This window comes from Pelobates fuscus, chromosome 1 (genome assembly GCF_036172605.1).
Source record: "Pelobates fuscus isolate aPelFus1 chromosome 1, aPelFus1.pri, whole genome shotgun sequence".
Classification (NCBI taxonomy): domain Eukaryota; kingdom Metazoa; phylum Chordata; class Amphibia; order Anura; family Pelobatidae; genus Pelobates; species Pelobates fuscus.
This window is the reverse complement of record NC_086317.1, coordinates 52,518,351-52,542,954: the sequence shown is the minus strand read 5'-3', so window position 1 is coordinate 52,542,954 and position 24,604 is coordinate 52,518,351. Positions and strand designations below refer to the sequence as shown.

Below are 24,604 nucleotides of genomic sequence, written 5' to 3'. Positions count from 1 at the left end.
CACAAACACATACATACATACAGACACACACACGTAATCACATACAGACATACAAACACACACACACATACATACAGACACACATACATACACACACACAGACACATACATACGGACAGACACACATACACACAGACACACAGACACATACACACAGACACACACACACACAGACATACAGACACATACACATACACAGACAGACATACAGACACACAGACAGACACACACACACACACACACAGATATACTGATACGGACATTCTCTATCACACACACACACAAACTGTTAAAAAAAAATGTAGTGACTTACCTGGGGTCCTCATGGTGATGGAAGTCAGAGCTCCCAATCTGACTCCCTCCTCTCCTCCTGCATGGCGCTCTGTTGGTTGGGAGGAAGTGACAGCTTCCTCCCAGCTCTGATATCATCACTGGGGCCTGGTCACACTCTTAAAGTGCAGCAGCGCTGACCAGGCCCCAGGAAATCCATTGCCATCAGGTAGCCCCAAGAGCATGGTCCACCCAATGGGCTCCTTCAATGCGGCCCCAGCTTTTTTTCCATGCGGTCAGTGCCGCACCAAAATGCTGGCGGGCACCCCGGTTGCAGGGGTTCGACAGGACGGCTGAGCCCCCTGGAATGACGTGCCCGGTCGCAGCTGCTAAACCCCTGCAACCACGGTAGTTCCGCCAGTGTCCCTGGGGCTTCCCCTTGTCACTGTATGTACTGTAAATACACCATGGCGGTATTATATTTAATTATGGGATAGGAGCTTGGTAACCTGCTTGCTCAAAAAAATGTGTGCCCGTTTCTGGCACCAAAGTTATGGTGTCCTGTGCAGTAATGAAACAATTCAACGGTACTTGTATTTAGAAGAAAGGAATAGGTATAATTCGCAACACCTCTCGCTTGACGATCTCTTAAGTAGATAAATATGAGTGTGGCAGATAATTAGCTTCACTTGCTTTTGGGGAGTAACATCAGAGGTGCGTGAACATCATTGTGTTGAATGATTCTCGAGAAGCTTCCTGTGTATCGAATCATTTAAATCAACTGATATGCTTAAGGGCAGAGAAATGTAGACATACCAGACAGCAAGTTCAATGGAAGTTCATCTGGTACTGATCATAAGATGGTAAACTTCAAAGTAAACGTTCGCTGAAGTTTTCCTATAGAAGGAAGAACACGTTTTTTTATTAATTGCCTAAAGATATATAGGCTATACAGTTATTTAAGTTGAGTTTTGTTTTTTTAAATCAGTTTTAAACAAGCCTTTTTTAAATAATTATATTTACAATACAGTGTTTGAAAATATTTTATTGTAACTTTTTATTTACAAATTTGACTATATGGACTTTTTAAAGAAACTAAGAATAATAGTTCAGGTTAGTCATAAAACAAGACTTTATAAAAACTAAAGTGAAAACTTTAAGCTTCTGATTGACAGATTTAGAACTCTAGAAGCCACAAAGAGGTTAGCAGAAAAAACATTGCTAGACTATGAGGTTTATTCGCTAAACAGAGAGGTTTTTGTCATAATAACAACCATTTATTTGGTATAAATACTGCGTATATATTTTTTATGTGCAACAAGCTGTTATTGTTATACAATGTTTTTATTGTAGACAATATGCATTTCTTTGGTCAGAGATAAGAACTGGATTCATTTATATAAATAATGCCTAAGTACAACATTAAATCATATACTTTAATATGATATTGCCATATTAAATTCTAAAACAAAAATAGGATGCAGATAAAGATTCACTGTAAGTCATGCCAGTTTTTATCCTTTATAGGCACAAAGTGGTACTTTCTATATCATATACAGCTGGCAAAGAATTTGAGGGGATTATTATTTTTCTATGGGATTATTTTTTTGTTCCAAATTGTTTGTTTGAGACTGATTTTAAAAACACATTTTTCAGCTAGCCACAATTCACTATCTAGTGAAAAAAGTCATACGGGTGAATGTTAGAAAAGGGCTTAATTTTCATTTGAATGATGAATGCGCTCTATAGAATAACTGCTTTCATCTGATTGCTATTGATTACCAGTTAATCCAAGGTCAGGCTTTAGCAGTTTGTTTGTACTATGGGAGTCCAGCTAATGAGCTTTAATTGTTAGTTTATCATAAAACTCCTCACTTTCTGTTTGAAGCCGGGTTAACCTCTACAATCATTTTATAAAACATCACATTCAGTGTTTGAAATACGGGACCGTTTATGATTCTGTATATGAAAAGCGTGTGTGTATTTTGTCTGTGAGTTGTTACAAGAGGAACTAGAAGGAAATGTGAAATAATTGGGCCAAAAAGTATATATGATGAGCTCAGTCTTTATGGAGAAGAAATGAGACCCATGCATGCTCAAATCAAAGACATCAACATCATTACTCACTACATATGAGTTTTTATCAGGATTCATATTTTTTTCTATGTCCCATTAGTTTTATTTCTGTGACCTTTAACTTCATTTTCTTTTACTTAAGTAGTTACTCCAAACACCATGACCACTTCAATTATTTGAGGTTGCCATGGTGCCTTGAGGCTGCATGTGCAGTGTTTCACTTTAAATGTAACTCATCTGCTCCTGGAGGTCTAACTCCAGCAGCAACATAGGGGTGTCATTAGCTGGCCCCAAACTTGAGTTTCAGTCTGGCTAATGTGAATTCTGTACATATTCCTATGCACACAATTGCATTCATTAGCTGAGAGCAGTCAGCTGACAGTGAATGAGGGCTGGATTGGCTTCCGTCTTCTGCAGCTTAGCAGAAGCTGAAAGCATGTAACCCAGGTGCACAGGAGGCTCTGAGCATGGTGGGGACTCAGATAAGAGTGCAAACCATTGCTAAATGGTATTCCCCATTATCAGAGAACCCGACTAGGGTACTCCTGGCATCCTAATTTCTACAGCAGGCTGTAGTGGTTATGGTGCTTGGAGTAAGCCTTGAATGAGAGTGTATAATTAAATAAATGTTTAGTGCAAAATTAAAACAATAATCATGATAAAAAGTGATATATCATTCAAATACTTTTCATTGGGAAAAAAATATTTTTGTATACATATAATCAAATCAAATATGAATAGGTAACTGAATTAAACTAGGTATTTTTTTTAGCTTCCTATGAGGTCGCACCCTGTCATTCATTATTTTATGCTGGGAGGTCTCTAAATGATCTCATCATGAAAATATTAAGCCATAACGCATTCCATAAGATTTGCATGGAAATTCCCAATCATCATCAATCTTCAGTTTAGAGGCATAACTTGTCCCCACCAAAGGGAGTATCAGTGCATCTTACAACATTCTTTATGTAGAGACTCGAGCCAATGTGTTTTGAAAATCCCAGTGATTATGCACAACTAAGTGATTATCAACAGAAAAAAATATAACACACCCAAACAACTAATTAATGTAGAATAAGAAGAAACAATTCCAAATACAGTATGACTCCAAAGTTATGACCCATGAACATACATTTAAAAATGGTAATTTGCATGCAACTCTAAAATCTCTGATGATTATGTATTCTTTCTGAGTATTTTATGCATTTTTGATTTTGAAGAATAAAGCATCAGGCAACACTGCTACACTGGTTTAAAACACTTTCCTGTACTACAAACTAGACCACAGAATCTCATTAGTATTTGGACCATATGATTTCAGAAAAATAGGAGCCGAATCACAAAGCTCTCACTCCAAAGATATTTAATTGTAGCAATTATATCAACTATCAAATACCAGGCTTTATTTATTTACACTGAAATAAACACACACACACACACACACACACACACACATCCATTTGGCAGCTTAGCTTATATATATATATATATATATATATATATATATATATAAATAGAGAGAGAGTTCAATTTGAAGAATAATTGTCATGTATAAAGCACTGCAGGTATGTTATTGTGCACGTTAGTGTTCAACATGTGCACTATTTCTATTCACACTTACAACATCTAAGCCTTAATATGTTACGAATGATGTGAGGAGTTTGGTTGCAACATCCATCTTTATATTGTCTGCATTTTTGTTATGTTCCAGGATTCAACTTATTCTTTTCATATGTTAAAAAGCCACTCGGTAGATCTCTGAGGACTTTAGCTATTCAGTTCCATGAAATTGTATACCTTTTCTTTACCTTAACACTTAATCTTATTGCAATTTTTCACTTTGTCATTCATCCTATTTAGTGCACGTAAATGGAATTATTGTGTTGTCTCTTAATGAGTTTAACATGAATGGAAATGAACAGGTTCCAAATAAATAAATAAAAAATAAATGAAAAAAGAGAGCATATTGAATAAGAACCAAGATTTAGAATTTTTTTTTTTATTTGTCATCTATTGTCCAAGACCTTTTACGAGTCCCTGTAGAACAATTGAAGACCTGCAGGCTGTAAATGGCCTACAAATTATTTCATTATCTAAATGAAGACCAGCACTTTAAGGAGATTTAGGCCAAGTCAAAATGTGTATTCCAGGAATCGGTGAGGAACTAAATTATTTATTCAGTGCCCAGAAATGTTGAGTTTCTGAATGTGGGTCACATGTGCTGATCCAGAACTTGTTGTGTCACTTCACCTGGCCCACGTCAGATCAAAGAATAAACTTTTTCTCAGAAATCAATCAGGCCAGTCTAGGAAAGTGCTGTCGTTTTTAGGATTGATCCTGTGCCTTCATGGATTGGTGCCAATGACATGACAAATGTTCAAAATGAAAAGTTGTCCTAAATGGGAGGTGTGAGGTATTATATAGAAACCCATTTTAGATAAATATATGTATATATACAAAAACATAGGCACATTAAGATGGAAATGACCAGTGTCTAGGTAGGAATATGATGCACTATGCTAGTGAATGTGTTGCTCTTTCAAATAGTTTGTATAATAAAGTCATTGTGATTCTTTTCATCACCTTTTTGTTGCATCTCCTTAGGGCAAATAGATTAATTTATTGTTCATCCGTGCCAGTACATGGATCTGACGCTTGAAGGCTATCAATGATTTCATGGCTGGACCATTTTAATCTCTTTGTACTGAAGCTGCCAGTCAATGACTCAGACATTACATCTATTGCATAGTAATGCAATTTTATAATATGTAGTTTAGGAAATAGCTTTAAAGACAAGGTAAACCACAATGCATAGCATAAAAGAGCCACATTTTATATTGGCATTTAAAATATGTCATGGGCATTGTCAGAACTATTGATTTTTGAACACAATCATGAATTTGTTGCCTTCTTTCTTTATATTCAGTTGGAAACTCATGTAGTTCTAGACATACAATAACGTAAGCATATTTTTCCAAAAGATTAATTTGTATATTTGTATGATTTACTATCATATTCTACAGCTTTGTAGAGTATAAGTATGGAGTAATTGACATGCACAGACATGCACAGAACAAAGCAGATTTGCACAAAATGGACCATGGGGGGTTTTGAAGGATCATATAGTGATAGAATTATGTATTCTGGATAATAACCTGGTATATTAGCAATGTATTAAATACTGCTATAAAATCAGCATCTCCTTTTCTGCACATTATATATTTACATTTAACTTATTTATCTTGTTATCTGGGACTTTTATATAAAAACTATTAAAATGTCTAAAGAAATATAAAAAAAATGTGAGATTTTGCTAATGAAATTTTCAGATGTCTAGGTTGAAATCTAAAAAAAAACTTACAATATGTATGTATATTACATATGTATGTATGTATATAGATATACAGTGAGGGAAAAAAGTATTTGACCACCTGTTGATTTTGAACGTTTGTCCACTGACAAAGAAATGATCAGTCTATAATTTTAATGGTAGGCGTGTTTTAACAGTGAGAGACAGAATAACAAAAAAACGCATTTGACAAAAAAGTTAATGTCAAAAATTGATTTGCAATGAATGAGTTAAATAAGTATTTGATCCCCTATCAATCAGCAAGATTTCTGGCTCCCAGGTGTCTTTTATACAGGTAGCGAGCTGAGATTAGGAGCACTCTCTTAAAGGGTGTACCTGTATAAAAGACACATGTCCATATAAGCAATCAATCAGTCAGATTCCAAACTCTCCACCACACCCAAGACCAAAGAGCTGTCCAAGGATGTCAGGGACACAATTGTAGACGTACACAAATCTGGAATAGGCTACAGGACCATCGCCAAGCAGCTTGATGAGAAGGTGACAACAGTTGGTGCAATTATTCGTATATTGAAGAAACACAAAATAACTGTTAGTCTTCCTTGGTTTGGTGCTCTATGCAAGATCTCACCTTGTGGGGTTTCAAAGATCATGAGAATGGTGAGGAATCAGCAAGAACTACATGGGAGGATCTTGTTCATGATCTCAAGGCAGCTGGGACCATAGTCACTAAGAAAACAATTGATAACACACTATGCCGTGAAGGACTGAAATCCTGCTGCGCCCGCAAGGTCCCCCTGCTCAAGAAAGCACATGTATATTCATAGGTGTGACTATCATTGTTATGAAATTGGACCAAAGCTCCATGTCTCTTATTAATATATCACTACCTCTTGTGCAAAGCCTGGTAAATGTCAAAACTTTGTTAAGAGTGAAAAGTGAAAAATCATGAATTTTATTTGTTTACTTTTATTTATATATGCTTGTTTTTTTCAGATACGAGGTGGAAAGCTTATGATCACCTACACCAGAAAAAGTGATGCAGGAAAATATGTCTGTGTTGGTACAAATATGGTGGGAGAACGAGAGAGTGAAGTCGCAGAACTTACAGTGTTAGGTAAACAAATGTAAAATCTGAACAAACTAACAAATATATATTTTTTTATTTTTTTTCGAAATTACTTACCAAGCTATATAAATAGTTGTAAGGTCACCGAAACATATATATATATATATATATATATATATATATATATATATATATATATATATATATATTGTTAACGCTCCAATCCAGGAACCTTTGTCATTAGTGTGTTGTGTGTTATATCTGTTTGTATTTCAGATGTGGTGTTTGTGCACTAAACTTGGAACAGGGGAGAATTGCAAATTGTTGGGCAAAATATATTATTTTGTTACATGTAATTGATTCACAAATTGATGTTTCACAAAGATTTCTATTTTTGTAAATCAAAAACTGTTAAAGTAAAAGAAAATTGTGTAACTTCCACTTTTTTTTTTTTTTTTACTTAATTTCGCATGATGATCAGGGAGCCTTTGCTCCATAGGAGTTTTTAAACAAAATTAATTCTACTGCTAAAGCTAAAATTCTTCCAATGTTTAGATCATTTAATCACATCATTTAAAAAAAAAAAAATAGTAAATGTAATATTATTTCAAATTATTTTTATTGTTTAAATTCTAGAAAGACCATCCTTTGTGAAAAGACCTAGTAACATGGCAGTTACTGTCGATGATAGTGCCGAGTTTAAATGCGAGGCACGGGGTGATCCTGTTCCTACTGTTCGCTGGCGAAAAGATGATGGAGATCTACCCAAAACACGGTATTCTTTTAATTTTCGTTTTAATACAAAATATGATGCTGCCATTTGCTTAACTGTTTGGAATTACATGTAGACGTTCAATCTGCCAGATATGAAAATATCGTCTGCAGAATTCATTAATGTTCCAAATTACTGTACAGGCATGGAGTAAGATAAAGATGGTTGTCTTAAAATATGAATAGGGGACAAGTAAGGACATGCTAATACTAAAATTTATGATAACAATGTGACAATAACAAAATGCTATATTTCCACTTACCAGACATGGAACTCATTACTCTTAAGGGCACTTAAGATCTAACTATGTAGGCTTTTCAACAGATTTCATCCCAAGTTGTGCCATGTGTTAAAAGATATCAATAGATGTACCAATCTAATAGAGCAGGCTAGGGGCATATTATTGAAGTATCAATGAAAGGTAATGTAAATACAAATGTATTAGGAAAATTGCTAGACAGGAAAAATGTTAGCATACCAACTTGACAAATTTATATCTATGTGACTAATGTAAAGGTAATTTTTTTTTAGCTAACAGTATCACTTTATAAATTAAAATACAGCTAATACAGTGTCATATTAGAAAAACCATCAGCAATATGCTTTGGACTATGTTAGCAATACATTTTATACATCTAATACACCATGTACCATAGGAAACAGTCTTTATTCTATTCTTATAGAGAGATGTGATAATACATGAAACAAGACAAAGATAGAATTAAAGAGAAAAACAGTAAACAAAAAAAAAAAAACAATCAAGCTCATGTGTATCCTAAGACCATGTCCACAGTATTAATGCTAACAGAGCTAGATCTAACTGACTGTGTGAATGTTGTGGCCCGTATAATTTCACTGAGATACCACGCTTAAAAATTTAGCAAAAGTTAAATGACAAAATGTAGTAGATGATACGAGGAAGGAGCAAGTTTCATGCAGAGGGATAGATGTGCATTTAGCTCTACAAATTCAGATAACAAGTTTGCTTGTAGTGTTAGTTAGGTTCTATTGTGATTACTGTTTAATAGAAAAGTGTGTGGGTTAAAGGGAACCTACAGTCTCAAAAATAACATTAATTATTTCAGGATTGTTGTTTCCTTCTGTTCTCCTACCTTCTCTCCAAAGGCATTTTCCATTTAAAAAAACTAAGCAAAATAAAGATTATTCACCTTGTGTTCAGCACTGGGAATCCTCTGCTTCAGCCCCCACTCCACCTTCTAGGTCACTATCGTGTTGCTTTAAATCACATATATACTTCTATAGCACCCTATAACACACAGTCCAATCTCACGCAGTTTTGTATTTTTTATTAATTATACCATTTTCTTTTTATATTTGTTGCTGTTAAGATATGAAATAAAGGATGATCACACACTGAAGATCCGAAAAGTTGTAGCGGGAGACATGGGATCCTATACGTGTATTGCCGAAAACATGGTTGGAAAAGCAGAAGCGTCAGCGGTTTTAACTGTTCAGGGTAAGCTTTAGACATGAATCTTCTTAAGTCTGATAATGACTGAACAGAATGTTATTCAGTATACTGGTACATTATACTAAACAATAATATCCTCTTCTACAAGCTATGCAAATGGACATGTCATTCCATGTTCTGCAAAAAAAAAAAAACGTTAATATGTATTTGTTTAAAGATTCTGAGATAAAATTCCACTTTTAGCATTTCCTTTATCCCTGCAAGTAACATAAACTGATGTTTAGTTTTTTTTTTTTTGTTTTTTTTAAAACAACACATTTTTTTTATCATGTTCATAAATTATGTTTGTGTTTAGTTTAAAATAGGAAATAGAGAAACAGAAAAAAAATAAAATAAAAATATCCTTTTTTTTCCCTTTGGATTGTTTTTACATAAAACACGTTTTCATTTCCAATAAGTTATTGCTAGTATTTTGTGTTAGTTCTAGAAACAAAAAAGTTATGTTTAAACGTTTTTTTATTTTTTGAAAATTTTAAGATAATGCTGCATAGTTTACCTCTGTGCCCCTTCAAGCAGCCTCTAGAAGTGTTGTCAGTGTATATTTTGCTTTTGCAATATACAATATTTTGCATACTGGATTGATGCATATACTTTGGACTTGAGTGATGGCCTGGGGTAGATCTTCAACAACATGTAAACACTTTTTCTAAGTGCAGTACTACATTTTGTACTTGGCATTTGATTGCTGCTGGAGTGGTTATGATGCCAGTAGCACACTGGCACTATTGCTGATTTTGGGTCAAATCATTTTGCAATAGTTTCCCTCTTACCTGGGTTCCACCCTGAGCCTATCCTGCTGGGTGATCTGCATCCAACTTCTACAAAGTTTTTCATCTGCCATTCATGGGCTGAAAGCATCAACTGATCACTTTCAGCCAATGATTGTCTATCTTTGCATAGCTATATGTCCAGAATTGGCATAAGCCAGACCCGAACATTTGCTCCAGACTGACTAATGATGCCCTAATGGCACCTCTAGCGGTGAAGGGGATAAACTCTGTATATGCTGCGTTTCATAGCAAAAAGCTGTACATACAGACTCCAGGCACCATGACCAGTGCATATCAAGGAAGCAACCCTTTAAAAACATATAAGACCATACAGAACTAAGTTAGTTGTAGACAGAATGTGATATATATGTTAAAAATATAACTTTTTTGAAGCTGCAAGTTTTAAAAACACAACTTTTTTAATATGGGTAAATGTTGGAGTTTACTCTGTGGCAGAAAGCAAACATGAATATGTTCACATGATGTTCGACTGTAACCTGAAGTTCTTTCTTTTAAAAGGTTAAGAGCAATATACCTTTGAGGTCTAGAGGTCTAGTGTACGGCAGGATTTAGTCTTTCATCTTGGAAGCAGTGTTTACTTTTTGTATTGATCCCCCTGATAAATGTTCAATGAAAGAACTACAATGCAGAGACCGTATGGAACATTAAGCCTTGCATATTAACTCTATCAATGATCTTTACTTTTTTCTGCAGAGTTTTTGGTTTTCATTGCTCAGCTAATGTAGATGTAACAAACCTCGACAATTATCCTTATTGACCAATAGATAAACCAGATTGACACATTCCTGATTTATAGGGACGTTATAATCCCAGTTCTGTAAACCACAAAATGTCAATACTCCTTTCACCTTGCAGGCTTTTCAAAAGAACATATGGTTTCACAACTGAAATCTAAAAGAAATAAAGAAAAGATTAACAATTGAATAATGTAAATTAAATTGTTACATATTTGGCTAGTTTTCTGCTGCTCCCAGACTATAATTTGCTCCTGCATTAACCAGGAAGAGATCGGCCAATCCCAGCAAATCCTGTTCCTCCCATTGTACAGATTTGAATCGTGAATACCCAACATGACATCACAGTAATATAATATACGCTAGACATTCGAAGTATGAGTGTATAACTAATTAGCTAAAACCACATGCAGTATAATACTAGTCCATTAAACTGACTTGAAAAAAAATTAAGACTAAAATTGCATAAAAAAAAACTAAACATTCAGTTCTGTAGAATTGTTGATTTTTTTTTCCAGCGCTACTAATTTATCCTAAATTTTGATATCTAATTTTGATATTACCATAGTTCGTTTTCTAGAAATAAATGGCTTTGTTTATGTGAGATGCATTTAAGTTTATTCATTATAGGGTCCTAATACTTGTGGCTAAGCAGATAGTTTTCTAGGGGAAGAAAACTGTTGCTTTGAATACTTATGGTCAGATGTAAAATTGCTTTAAGTTACAGTGTGAAAGAAACCGATAGACTGTGCCTAAAACAAGTCATGTCATGGGTTCCTATCACACTGTATTTAATTAACATAGCTCGAAACAAGGTATTCATTTCCTTTAAAGTAACCAGATCTTTATGAACAGAACAGCTGTGAATGAGATAGCCACCTTAATAACTTAAACTAAATTCCGCTTTACTTTTGACCTTGGGAAAATCCATTTTAATTTGTGCTTATCATGCGTTCTCTGTGAATGGAGTAATAATTTTCTCCTATTCTAAAAGATTTAATACAAAATAATTTGTATTGTTCTACATTATTATTGAGCTGTCATAATGAGTTTTATTAAAAGGGTTACATTTTAAATGCGGCAATGATTTATGAGAATAGCTTTTGCGGTATAATTCAGTTAGAGTGTCAGTCGGAAGCATCCTAATCTCAGATTTCTATGTATGCATTATTTTTTTTTCTTTTAAGTATATTTATATATGCATGCTATTAATCATTTGTGTTTTCATCTTATGAGTTTGAATTTTATTTTATACATTTTCTTTTTTGTTTCTTTGTTTTTTTCATTTTAGTTGTGTCTGGTAAGTTGAATTTTTATTCGCAATTGCATACCCATCACCTAGTCATGGATAAAGCTTCTCTCATCCTTTCATCTACACCCATCATTGCCCACCACCAACCAATCAGATTCAATGTTTTATTTGTCACTGGCAGCCCAGACATACTGGTAAGAGTGCGTTCCACTTGAATTAATGATATCACAGGTAACACATTGCAAAATTCTGGTTGCACAAAATCTATCACTAATATTTATTATTATTATTAAATACTTATGTCAGGTAACAATACTAATTAAATATAAATAAATTGCTTCATATACTTAATATTTTTTCTTTACTTTTTTGCTTCTCATAACACATTTTTCTCTTAACTATCTACCATCTACTACCTTGTGTTCTATGAAGAATGTTCACTATAAGTATGAAGGCAATTAATTACTTTATATATGACTATATATATATAAAAAAAAAGTATATGTCCCAATGAAGCTTTTATAAATTTGTTAATTTTGAAAATTAACATCTCTGGTAATGGGCTCCAAGGTTGAAAACTGATTATCAAAGCCATTCTTAAATATTTCTTGAAATTAGATAACATGTAAACAATCATTGGAGAATAGGCATTGCAATGTTTTAAATATATCTATTTACTTGCAGTCAAAATAGATTTTCTGGGATATAAAATATTCAATAATGTAAAATGCATTAGAAATAAAAATGCTGGTATATGCGACTTTAAAGTATAAATTAATTATTATATTGCTTTATTATAAGTACAATTCTATAGATATAAAATGAGAGTAACACGTGCATAAAGGAAATTTTCTTCAATATTGGTGGTTACGAAATACAATTTAATTAAAAAATGTCCTTTGGTCAGCAAAACAACCATAAAAGAATGAATCAATGGGACTGTCTAAATCATTTTTCCTGGATATTCATTTCATAGTATCATCCTGTTTTTCCATTACTATGTCTTTTTTAGAGTGCAAATGCTTTGCTCTTGTGATTCTCATTTTCCATATTTCTCCTACTGATGCTGCTGCCAGCCTACTATTTAGTAGTGGGTAATATTTTATTTAACACTTCTAACATTAAAGGAAAGTAATGTGGTTGCATGTATTAAATGTTTCATTTTTTTCTTCAAAAAAAATACTTTCCCAAAATCTAGATTTGTTAACTGTATTAAAAATTGTTTTGTGATTTTTGTTTCTCCTCTGTTAATGCAAATTAAAATTGTTGTTATGTGAATAGAACAAAGACATGGTCATCCAAGGGAATAGTTTTTCTCTATTTTCCCCACACTCAAGACAAGATCCCCTTATATGTCCTAAAACAAAAGCATTTTACATGCCTTTCTACCTGTGATGTGTTGTTCTTGCCATGGTCATCCCACCTCCCTGGCTGAGATCAGCAATTTCCTGCACATGCACACTAGCCTCCCAATGCTACGGTATAGATAAGCATTGGGAGACTAGTACGCATGTGTAGGAAATTGCTGCTCTGCGCCAATCAGTATCTGCTCATAGAGATGTATTGATTCAATGCATCTATGTGAGGAGAGTTCAGCGTATGCAATTCAGAACATGCATTGAATGTAGGTCCTGCAAAGATTGCAGGACCACATCCAGGAAACCTTGCTAGTGGCTGCCTGAGTGACTGCCACTATAGGTAAAAGTAGACAGCAATGTGAGCACTGCCTTTTCTCTGAAAAGGCAGATTTTACATTGCTCAACCTGAAGGGACATGCTATAGACACTAGAACCACTACATTAAGCTGAGTAGTTTTGATGACTATATTGGCTCTTTAAGACCAATGGCATACTTTGTCATCCTTGCAATCTTCTATGATAAGATCTTCTATGATTGATCAATCTCAATATTGGCAGTCCCATATAGCATATTCTTCTTCTTCTTATTATTATTATTAAACATATATGACCATTCATTATGGATTAGAATACAGAATGTTAAGTTAACAAAAATCTTCAGTGCTCCTCTAATAGTTAAGAAAATATGTACTCTTCAAGAAGTAAATGCAAAATTGTTATTCCTCTGGTTTTAACCACCAGTATAGTATATATTCTTAAATGAGGCTAAATCAGTTTTTTAAGCTTTTCAATAATAATTGTATTCTTGATGGGAATGTAGGCTGTAAACATTAAGTAGGCATTACATGCATGCACATGGAGTTTTTAATAAAATCCTGTGACTATGTTCTCCAGATGGAGACACTGTATTTGGCCTAACAACAGTTACTTTTCCAGTATCCCAGAAACATATGCTTCTTTGCACATCCTGTTTACTGTTAGATGAAGTGACCGTACAAATTGTATAAATCAAGTGAAGAGGACCAAGATACGAGTGTTTGCACTGTCATCAGGAGCAGATGTTTCAGATTTCCTTTCCTTTATATCATTCACATACAGTTTTACAAACTTATTTTGTCTAAAAAAATACTTTAGTAACATACTGAGCTGATTTCAGTCAACTGCAAAAAGCTGCCATCCGCTTGAAAACCAAGACATATTCGATAGATGTTGATCCTAGACAGTTTAATACCTTATTGATTGTGAAACTAACACTTGGGTCAATAAGTCAATATATTAAGATATACCATTAAATTTTGAAAGCACTGAGATCTCCTCTCGATCAAAGATGTAGCTACCAAACAAAAATAATTAGGGATGTGGAAAACTCTGTATGCGAAAATGCACACGACATTTTGTGGACATATTTGCATATAATAAGTGAAATTCTCCTACATGTTATGAAATACGTACGTTTGTTAACTATGGATTATTCTGCTCAAATTTTCACTCCCCCACTCCAAAAATAAATCTAACTTGTTTTCTCTGTTTAGAACCACCAAATTTTGTTGTGAAACCTCGAGACCATGTTGTTGCGTTGGGTCGTACGGTAACATTCCAATGTGAAGCTGCTGGAAACCCCCAGCCTGCTATCTTCTGGCAAAAAGAGGGAAGCCAGGTAATTGTTTTCATTCTTGAGTCATATACTTTGTGATCGAATTACATGAATTTAAGCATGAAATTTAGATTACGTGGTAAATTTTACCGGTCAATCATCACTTCATCGAGCTATAAATAAATAAATAAAAAATAAACTACAGAATCAGTATTTGTAATGAGATGTATTCATTTAATGCCATAACTGATTTGAAGATGGCTTTGGATGAATACTTCTCTAAATTTGGATATCAAAATAGCTGGCAATACTTTGGAGCAACAACATACATCATTAACAGCGGCAGATCCATAAATGATCTGACAGGTACAATTCATCACTTCATTCTGGCTGTATTTCTCCGATACAAACATGTGTTTGATTACATCAGTAAAAGGTCATCCATTTATCAAGTAGCTACCACAGATTTTTCACTGCAGGAGAGCGTTATTTAGTTTCCCAAATATGACAAGGTATTTAAATGTAAATTATTCATGTATAGCAAAAAGAAAGAAAGAAACAAACAGACGAGCATAATGTTAGTAAACTTGCATATACAGAATGATGTCTTGTGGCGTTAAGTAAAATATATCAATCATATTGAAGAACTGTATTTCTTGTGACAGTAATTGATATTTAAGTCAGTTCATATGTAGTACACTATAGGGGATCTATGTGGCTAGCCAAATAATAAATGTTCTGAGCAAAAAGATAGCAAGATTGCCCACTAATGCAGTTTAGAATTGTTCCAGAGAAAGGTTTGGGTACTTGCAAAAACAAAACTAAGAAATGATATCCACAAGGGGTTAAATTCTAATAGCCAGAGATAAATATTCACTTGCCAATTGCGATTACTTCCTATACCTTATACACTCTCATGGAACTAGAAATGTAATAATTATAATATCCAGGTGTTTAAAAAATACTCTACACCACCATGAGAGGTTATTTTTAGAGAACATTCTACTGATTGTAAAAGAGTTAGTCATTCAATGCATGCTAGCATCAGATATTCAAAGGACCATGTTGTGATGCTGGAATTCCATTGAAATTTTCAAGTTTTCGGGAGTACACATTTATCATAGGTGATAGTTCAGTGGCTTGTCAGTGGGCTAGATGAAGTTGTCACTTGGCTGGATTGTGTTGTTAACGGTTTGACAAGTGCACATTTATCACAGCTCATAGGTTAGTGGTGTCAAGCCTTCAACTTTTAGTTGTGATTGAACAAGATGTTCTTGAACTCTATATATAATAGCATATGTCACAACATTACAAATGGACAATGAAGGACACTTTCATTTTAGGGGTGTAAGTGGGGCTGAGAAAATGTAGGTGACTTACTACAAGTTATGCAACTAAAATGCTATTTAGAACAAGAGCAATGATTCATTTATACACACTGATTTCTAAACACATTTATTGTAGTTCAAAGACACATTAAAGCAGGTATTATTGCTGTGGAGCTCTGTCAGGGACAGTAAGAATTTGGAAAAGAGTGACATTAGGATAGAAAAGAGGGACAGAGGGATTTAGGCCCAAAATAGGGACTGCCATTCCCAAGTAGAGACACTTGGGAGATATGTAATATCATTCAGTGGTATGTCTGCCATCATTTTACGAAGAGGTTTTATTCATTAAGGTTATGAGTGTAACTGGTTGGAGGGATAAACTAATTATGCCACAAACCCCTGCTGGCAGATATTTATATACACATTTAAGAGTATCTATCTAGTAAAAAGGACACTATCGTCGCCAGAACAACCACAGCTTAATGTACTGGTTCTGGTGTCTATAGTCTGTCCTTGCAGGCTTTTCAATGTAAATGCTACCTTTTCAGAGAAAATTCAGTGTTTACATTGGTGCTTAGGAACAATCTAGTATCAGTCACTCAGATGGCCAATAAAGGTGATTCCTGTGTCAGTGCTGCACAAAATGCGTGGAGACACTGAATATTCCCCATGGATTCAATGCATCTCCATGTGGAGATGCTGATTGGCGCAGTGCAGCATGTGCAGGCGCATTCGTTTGTAGGTGCTTTCCTATGAGAAAGAATTGGATCGGCTGAGTTAATCAAATTTGAGCGGAGAGACCGAGAAGCGGCATACCTATGGATCTGTGAAGAGATATATGAGGGGCTAGAATTGTTCAGGTGCTTTATAGGTATGGGTTAGCATTTTGAATTGACTTCTCTAGGATACAGACAAACTCCTTGGTAGCATCTTGCGTAAGAAAGGGGCGGAAGCGGGCTATGTTTTTAAGATGAACTCTACAGGATTTGGCAACATACTGGATGTGAGGCTCAAAGGTGAGGCCAGAATCAAGTATTTCACCAATACGCCAAGACAGCACGCTTATGGACTTATGTGGATACCACTAACTAAATGAAGAAAACAATTCTAATTTACTAAAAAAAAAAAAACATTCTAAAATAACATTTTATTCCATTGCAATTGGACTGTTTAAATTGAAATGCAAGCCTTTTCTTTCCTCTACCAATACATTTGCCACCAGATATTAAGCTTTTTTTCTGTACTGTACTTTAACACAATATAATAGCTTTTTTTCTTACTGTGAATTTGAAATATGTAGTATAAACTATAAATACAATTAGTCTAACCATTTGTCTCTCTTTTTCTAGAACTTGCTCTTTTCCTACCAACCTCCACAATCCACAAGTCGTTTCTCTGTGTCTCAAAGCGGTGACCTCACTATTACAAACGTTCAAAAGTCTGATGTTGGCTATTACATATGCCAGACTCTAAATGTTGCAGGGAGCATTACAACAAAGGCCTTCTTAGAAGTCACTGATGGTAAAGTGCAAATATTTTGATTCAAAAGCTTTCAAGGTCATAGAATGCCCTTATCTTTGTAGCCCTTCCTCCCCCAAAAAAGGAGTCACTCCGTGCCTTCACTTGTTTTACAGCATTCTTTGTGAAGCAGGCTTTTAATTAGTGCTGCCGGAGTTTATAATTGCCTGTTAGTTTCTGGCATGGAATAAACTAAAATAAGCACTGTGTGTGAATCATGCTGCATTCTAATGCCGAAACTTTTTACAAATATTTTTCCCGCATCCAATTAAGAATATTTTTTAATGGGCTATTGATTGTGAACGTTTTTCTTTAAATGTACACTATTATAATTTAGTTCACACATAGGTAGTTGTTATTCTGGTATGGAAAGCTTTTGTTAATATGCTTATATTGTGTTTTCAACTGTCCATATGCAAGAAAGATGCTTTACGAAATGAAAACATGTAGGTATTTTGTTACTGACCGTAAAAAAGGTGCATTGTCATATGCAGTATAGGCTCCAAAAATATATCTATATTTATTTATTTAAGAAGGGAATATCTTGTTAGGACATGATCCGACCATTGGGTTGCCAGTTTGTTGCTGACTCCTGCCTTTAATATCCTATAGATTTTGTATTTGTTACTGCTACCTTTGGTCTCATTTCCATTAATCTCATATTAGCTCATGGACCATTTCACATGCTCTTTGTATAAAATTGCTCTGCATGCTAGATCCTTGGTTTGCAGACAAGGATATTCTTTCCTTTTGTACCAGTTTGTACAATAGTGTATAACACCCTTTGTTAATTAATTTATTGTAAACCATTGAATAATCATTTAATGTAAACATAGAAAATGTTGTCACTTGACAAGTAAATGTAATAATAATTACAGTAGTAATAATATTGTTTTTTATAGTCTTGCGCTGGTGTGACAGGTCTTTCTAAAATAAGTATGTCGTTCAATATATCAGATGTAATTCTGCAAACCATAGCAAAGTCCTTGAAGACAACACACCATTGTGTTTTCAACAGTTCTGATTTAGATATTAATTTGTGAATCTCAATGTGCAGGGTCTGCAAACGCTTTAAACCTTCATATTTTTTTGGTCTGTAAAATGCTTCCAAAATATTCATACTATTAATATTAAAACCATATATCAGAAATAGTGAATAATAGGGTTCCATGTATTTAGGAACATGAGAACTCTGCTGATATATGTTTCTTGCATATCATCCAAGCATCTGTTTTTCCATTAATGTAATGGATAAGAAGTTGGGATATGGATGGGTGCACGATGAACTAATGCTTTTCTTTCACCTCACTGTATTATTCTTTTTTTTGTGGATAAAACGTATGAAACTGCATATGTTGCTTCTCAGCACTTTTAGTCATTATAGGAAAATTCTTGTTTTGGATTCTAAAACTGCCTTTTCACTTTCAAAGTTCCAGAATTCCAGAACGTTTTAACTGTCTCTTCTTACAAATAAGAGATACAGTTTCAGTATTCTGTGTCATGCTTATCATTAAAATTCTCCATGAATAATGTATTCTTCATAGTTTAATTACTAGCGTAATTATCTTGTGTTTGTTTCAAAGCCTAAAGACACCACTGTTGCTTGATTGATTAGAAAATTGCTTCCAGTTGTAGAAATCTATTTCCTGTTTCCTTTCGGCAGTGGTTGCTGATCGGCCTCCTCCAGTCATCCGTCAGGGTCCCCCTCGTAATCAAACAGTACCTGTTGATGGCACGTTGCTACTGAATTGTATAGCTACAGGCAGCACGGTTCCCACAATCCACTGGAGAAAGGATGGAATCCTAGTCCCCACCCAGGATTCTCGTATCAAGCAACTTGAATCAGGAGCACTGCAGATCCGATACACTAAGGTACCATTCGAGATTTTTCACACCCTCTATTTGTATCGTAAAGTAAAAGTATCATCAGATTATGATATTATCAAAAATTAAAGTTACATGCATTGTAACTTCTGTCTGTTTTATTTTGTAATTAATCCGTGTAAGTAAATATCCTTTTTCCTCCTAAATTACTTAGTCTCTAAAACATATGGAGAGAGAAACCTGGAAATCTCAGTGTCAGTATGGGATTTATATGATTGCTCTAAGTGGAAATCTGAAGCTGCTACTAACTGTCCCACCCAAATGTAAAACTATACAAACATTTTAATTGGACCACATCCTGAGATGGGATCAAAGTCTCCAAGAACCCATGAAGCCTTCCTAATGTTTTCCTTGATCTGATCAAAGACCATATTACGATTCACATATCCGAGTGAAATCATTGCTCACTTTGTTTATGTAGCAATGATTTAATCAATCAATCGATTTATCTGAATTTTAAACTGAACTATTAGAAGTCAACTCAAGGTGACTACTAGAAGCCTATTCACTAGCTATGATATATACCAAAATATGCTAACTTTAGCTGGCTTGGATAAATACAAATGCGACTCTCTTGCACCAAACTTGGTATATCTCTTTGTAATGATTGACCTGTGAGATGTAAGGGTTAATAACATGTGCTTGGTTATTTGTGGCTATTTGTTAACCAGGAAGGAGGGACCAGGTATTTTTTGTCTTCTCATCCTATGTCCAGGGGTAAATCATTAATGCAACTTGTTCAAATTTCTCTATTTCAGTCACCAGAGAGATGCTGAACACTATTTACTAAGTGCTCTGAAAAAAAAAGCACACTTATTTTCCCTTATTCCACTAAAGATGAGAATGGCACTTAAAATATGTATTTCCTAACTGTACTCTATAGGAATCCATGCAAAATTATTAATAATTGTAACCCTGGATACGGTACAGCACAGTTAACCATTGCCTGTTAAATCTAGGGAGATAGAGGGAGATATTGATGCAAGGTGGAATGGGCATCCCCTGGTATTTTACTAGAATGGGTTCTCTACTGTAGATCCTTAACCCCTTAAGGACCAAACTTCTGGAATAAAAGGGAATCATGACATGTCACACATGTCATGTGTCCTTAAGGGGTTAAGGCACAATACTGATGTGTCTTTGGTGTCTTGCATGTTGTGGTGCTCAGTATATATATATATATATATATATATATATATATATATATATATATATATATATATATATATAATGAGCCGGTATATTAAGCTTTATTGGACCAATCTATGAAATGTGACCTTTAGGCCCTTATACTCCACACCAGGAGTGTGTGAGCAAGGTGTAATACAGTGCCTATGGATTCTGGCTGGTAATGGGTCTGTTGGTCCCCATAGGGTATATAACTCACTACACTAATTATGTTCATTTATACACCTACCCTGATTGATGGCCAGAAGAATGGCATTGTGTTATTTCCCATTGGTCAATTAATGAAATCCTCTGGAAGGGTACAGGGATCCATTCATGTACGGTATTTCCTATTTTCCTATAATTCTTCAGGAAAAATATTTCTGTGAAAATAAGAGTAGATGGCTTTGCAATGACTTAAGAGACCCTATTGAATTTATTTCAGTCTGTCTATATATCTATTAATAGGCTCTCGCTTCAACCTAGTATATGTCTCGATACAGGTTACCACACCTGCACTTACACACACCAATTACAGATACCTTTATGTGCAACGAGTGTGAACGAATAAGTGCCCATTAAATATGATTGCATTTGTACATATTTTTACATATATAAAAATATATACGCACTATATTTGGACACATTCTGTCTCATCTGTCTTACACACACACACACACACACACACACACACAGAAATACAGAAGACTCAGGAGATAAGAAAGGATCCATAGTTTTGAGGCATCCAGCAGTGTTAATGTAGAGCTGTTTCTGGTATCCATGGAAGAGCATTTGAGCTGTACACTGCAGTGCACAGACACCTCCATGCTTCTTTTTGAGTTATTCAGTTCAAAAGGCAGGGTTTGGCCAGTAAACACATTGTGGCACCCGCTGCCTGCAATTTACCATAGTGGCGAATAGTTAGATAGTGTGGTTACAGTAATCTTGTTCACACAGCAGGGTGTAGGGCAGCACAAGAGGAGCCCAAGGAGTGAATCAATTACAGTGCTATGGGATGGTGGGGCCTCGTGTCTCCCAGCACATCACGTCAAGCATGCAGCTGCTTGAATAAGTAGTCTCCCAATATTAAATACCCATAATTAAAACAATAATAAAATGAAAACAGAAGAGCCTTCTGCCCCCCACCTTGCTGTCTCCGGTCTGGTTGGCCTTTTGGAGAACATACAGCTCTGTCACTGTCTGTCAGTCCATATATCTGTGTCCATTTGCTAATCTCACATGAAGTCAGCATAATGAAAAATAGATGTATGATTTGTTTATATGTGCATTTGTACAGTCTAATCAGCTTTATTTATATACAAAGGAAAAAATGCAAATATATAACTGTGACCTTACTTAACATTGTCTCTACAGAGAAACGTAATTTTAGTTCTTTCTTTGTGTTTTTTTATTTTTTTTATATTATTTATTAATATTGCAGTATATAGAATCAGATTAATATTTTTTTGTGTGTATATTAAGACATAAGAATGCTTTAAGATTTACAAACATTTAAACAGACACATACATTGTTAAAGAATTATTTGTTTGGCAAATGGAACAAGGGATTCCATAGTTTAATGGTTAAACAACGGTTTTCATAATCCAGCATTTAATGTTCCATGCGTCCTTTTACATGCATTTACTTTCTGCAAATATTTGCATTTCTAATTGAGTAATTAGCCTGATAATGGTTATTATTAGTGTTACTATCCAAATATAGTAATATATTTTGCCACTTTTTTTGAAGTGATGAAACACACTGGCTCTCTGAAAACCTAATAGCTCTCCTACTAAGCCAGACCATTCAATGCTAGATAGAAACATAATTACTTTTCCATGCCAGTGAATTTCTCATAGTTTGAAATACTAATTTTAGGCCTTATTTTTAGCTAAGTGACACTGGTCGCTACACCTGCACTGCATCAACTCCAAGCGGGGAAGCAAATTGGAGTACGTACATTGAAGTCCAAGGTAAAAAGACAGCTGTTAAAATGCTTTTCTGTGATTTATTTTTTTAAATCTGTTTTAGATTTATCCATTTTAGAATTCATCCTGTGAAATTAGATTCTACCTGTGTTCTTTATATATTTTTGTTTCTTCAGAGTTTGTTTGTTTTTTTCTCAATAAATGGAGATTTATTTAAAAGGCACGAAAAGAAACATGCTTTTTTTACATAGTTACATAGGCTAAAAATAGACATCTGTCTATCAAGTCCAGCCTTCTTCACATCTGTTTTTTGCTGTTCCAAAAGAAGGCAAACAATCCAGTTTAAAACATTTCCAATTTTGCAGCCATTGGGTATGGAGTTATTACATAGTTTGTACAACAGAGATACTATTTTTATATTTGTTGTAAGTGTATTTCACTGAAGTAGGGTATGCTTTTTGGTAATGTTAACTCACATGCCAGTTCTGCACATTTTGGCCAGTCATTCCAAATGCTAAATTTGACAGTTAATAATAAAATGTATAAAAAATAGCACATGAAAACAGCTGGCAATAGAATCCGTGTTCACAGTTATCCATTAAGCCGGAAGCAGATTTTACCTAGCCATCTCGTGAAACTGCCGAACAGATTAAAAAACAATCCGTTCAAGTTATACGCAGTTTTAAAGGCTATTCATTAGAATGTGGAGTAAAGGAATAAAATGCTATTTGCGCTAGTTTTTTTTACTGTGATACTTTTTTATTATTCTTAGAATTTGGTGTTCCAGTCCAACCACCCAGAGATACTGATCCAAACCTGATTCCCAGTGCTCCATCAAAACCAGAAGTGACCGATGTCAGCAAAAACACTGTAACATTATCATGGCAACCAAATCTGAATTCAGGAGCCACTCCAACATCATACATCATAGAGGCCTTCAGGTACTGCACATACAATTGATGAAAGATAGTATATTTAAAATATTGGAAGAGTTTGCTTTATTGCATTTACTAATGTCTATCTCTTTCAGCCATGCATCTGGAAGTAGCTGGCAAACGGTGGCAGAAAATGTAAAAACCGAATCGTTTGCCATTAAAGGACTGAAACCCAATGCAATCTACCTCTTCCTTGTGAGAGCAGCTAATGCATATGGAATAAGTGATCCAAGTCCGATATCGGATCCTGTGAAAACACAAGGTATTTAGTCTGATAAGTTTGTCAGTGATTGTGAATTGCTTTTCCCATCATGCTACCAAACTATCTATAGTGTCACGGTATAGGACCAATGTCTTAGTCTCACATTTCCATGACAAAGGATAGTCCTCAAATATCATTCCAGCAACTGCAGAACTACTCACAGCCAGCACTTATCTGGGAAAAGCTGACTGAGTATAACTGGACCTGAACTTTTTTGGCTTCTCCTGTCCAGAGATGAATATGTCCAATGCCAATGAGATTCAGTGCCAACATGTAGGCACCTATGGGATACGATATATCAAAATAATATTTTATTAAACAATCCCTTGCTGTCACTCAATGTTCTCTATAAGTAGTGCAAAGCACCAAAGAGTACAAACACACCACCTAATGGAATATGGAATGTTATCAATATATTAATGCAATGCTCTTAATATTTCAAGTGGATTGTAATGAGACATGCACTATAGATTTCCACACTTAACCACAGGCAAGTCTTTAAAGTACCTTAATAGGGCACTTTTTCACTTATAGGAGTTCTTAAAATATTGGTTTGAAAACAACTGTGATAATGCAGGGCATCTTTAATAGGTAGCTGGGGGATGAGCTATGAAAATTCTGTAAAAGTGGCACTTTTACAATTATATTTATTATTTTAAAAGATAGTACGAGTCACTTAGTAATTTCACAACCACGTAGACATTTAATAGCCAGATTTAGCAGACAAAACAACTGCCATTCTGTGGCAAATCCTCAGAGACATCTTATTGTTTTCTGTGGGGATTTTTCTTTATTTAGAACTTAACTCCAGAACTGTGTCTGTTTTTGCCTTGATAAATATTGTCCCATATGAGTCATTTGCC

At 34.7% G+C, this 24,604-nt stretch overlaps 1 protein-coding gene across 2 annotated transcripts in view; it reads left to right on the top strand.

Moving 5' to 3' along the window:
* ROBO1 (roundabout guidance receptor 1) overlaps positions 1-24,604 on the top strand; it is a 903,637-nt gene that overhangs the window by 813,392 nt on the left and 65,641 nt on the right. For both annotated transcript variants that reach the window (XM_063448635.1, XM_063448644.1), the window contains 9 exons: positions 6,653-6,773; positions 7,362-7,500; positions 8,847-8,974; positions 14,657-14,781; positions 17,396-17,567; positions 19,228-19,436; positions 22,508-22,589; positions 23,317-23,485; positions 23,575-23,741. In XM_063448635.1, the coding sequence (XP_063304705.1) occupies positions 6,653-6,773; positions 7,362-7,500; positions 8,847-8,974; positions 14,657-14,781; positions 17,396-17,567; positions 19,228-19,436; positions 22,508-22,589; positions 23,317-23,485; positions 23,575-23,741 (1,312 nt within the window). The remainder of the gene's footprint in view (positions 1-6,652; positions 6,774-7,361; positions 7,501-8,846; positions 8,975-14,656; positions 14,782-17,395; positions 17,568-19,227; positions 19,437-22,507; positions 22,590-23,316; positions 23,486-23,574; positions 23,742-24,604) is intronic.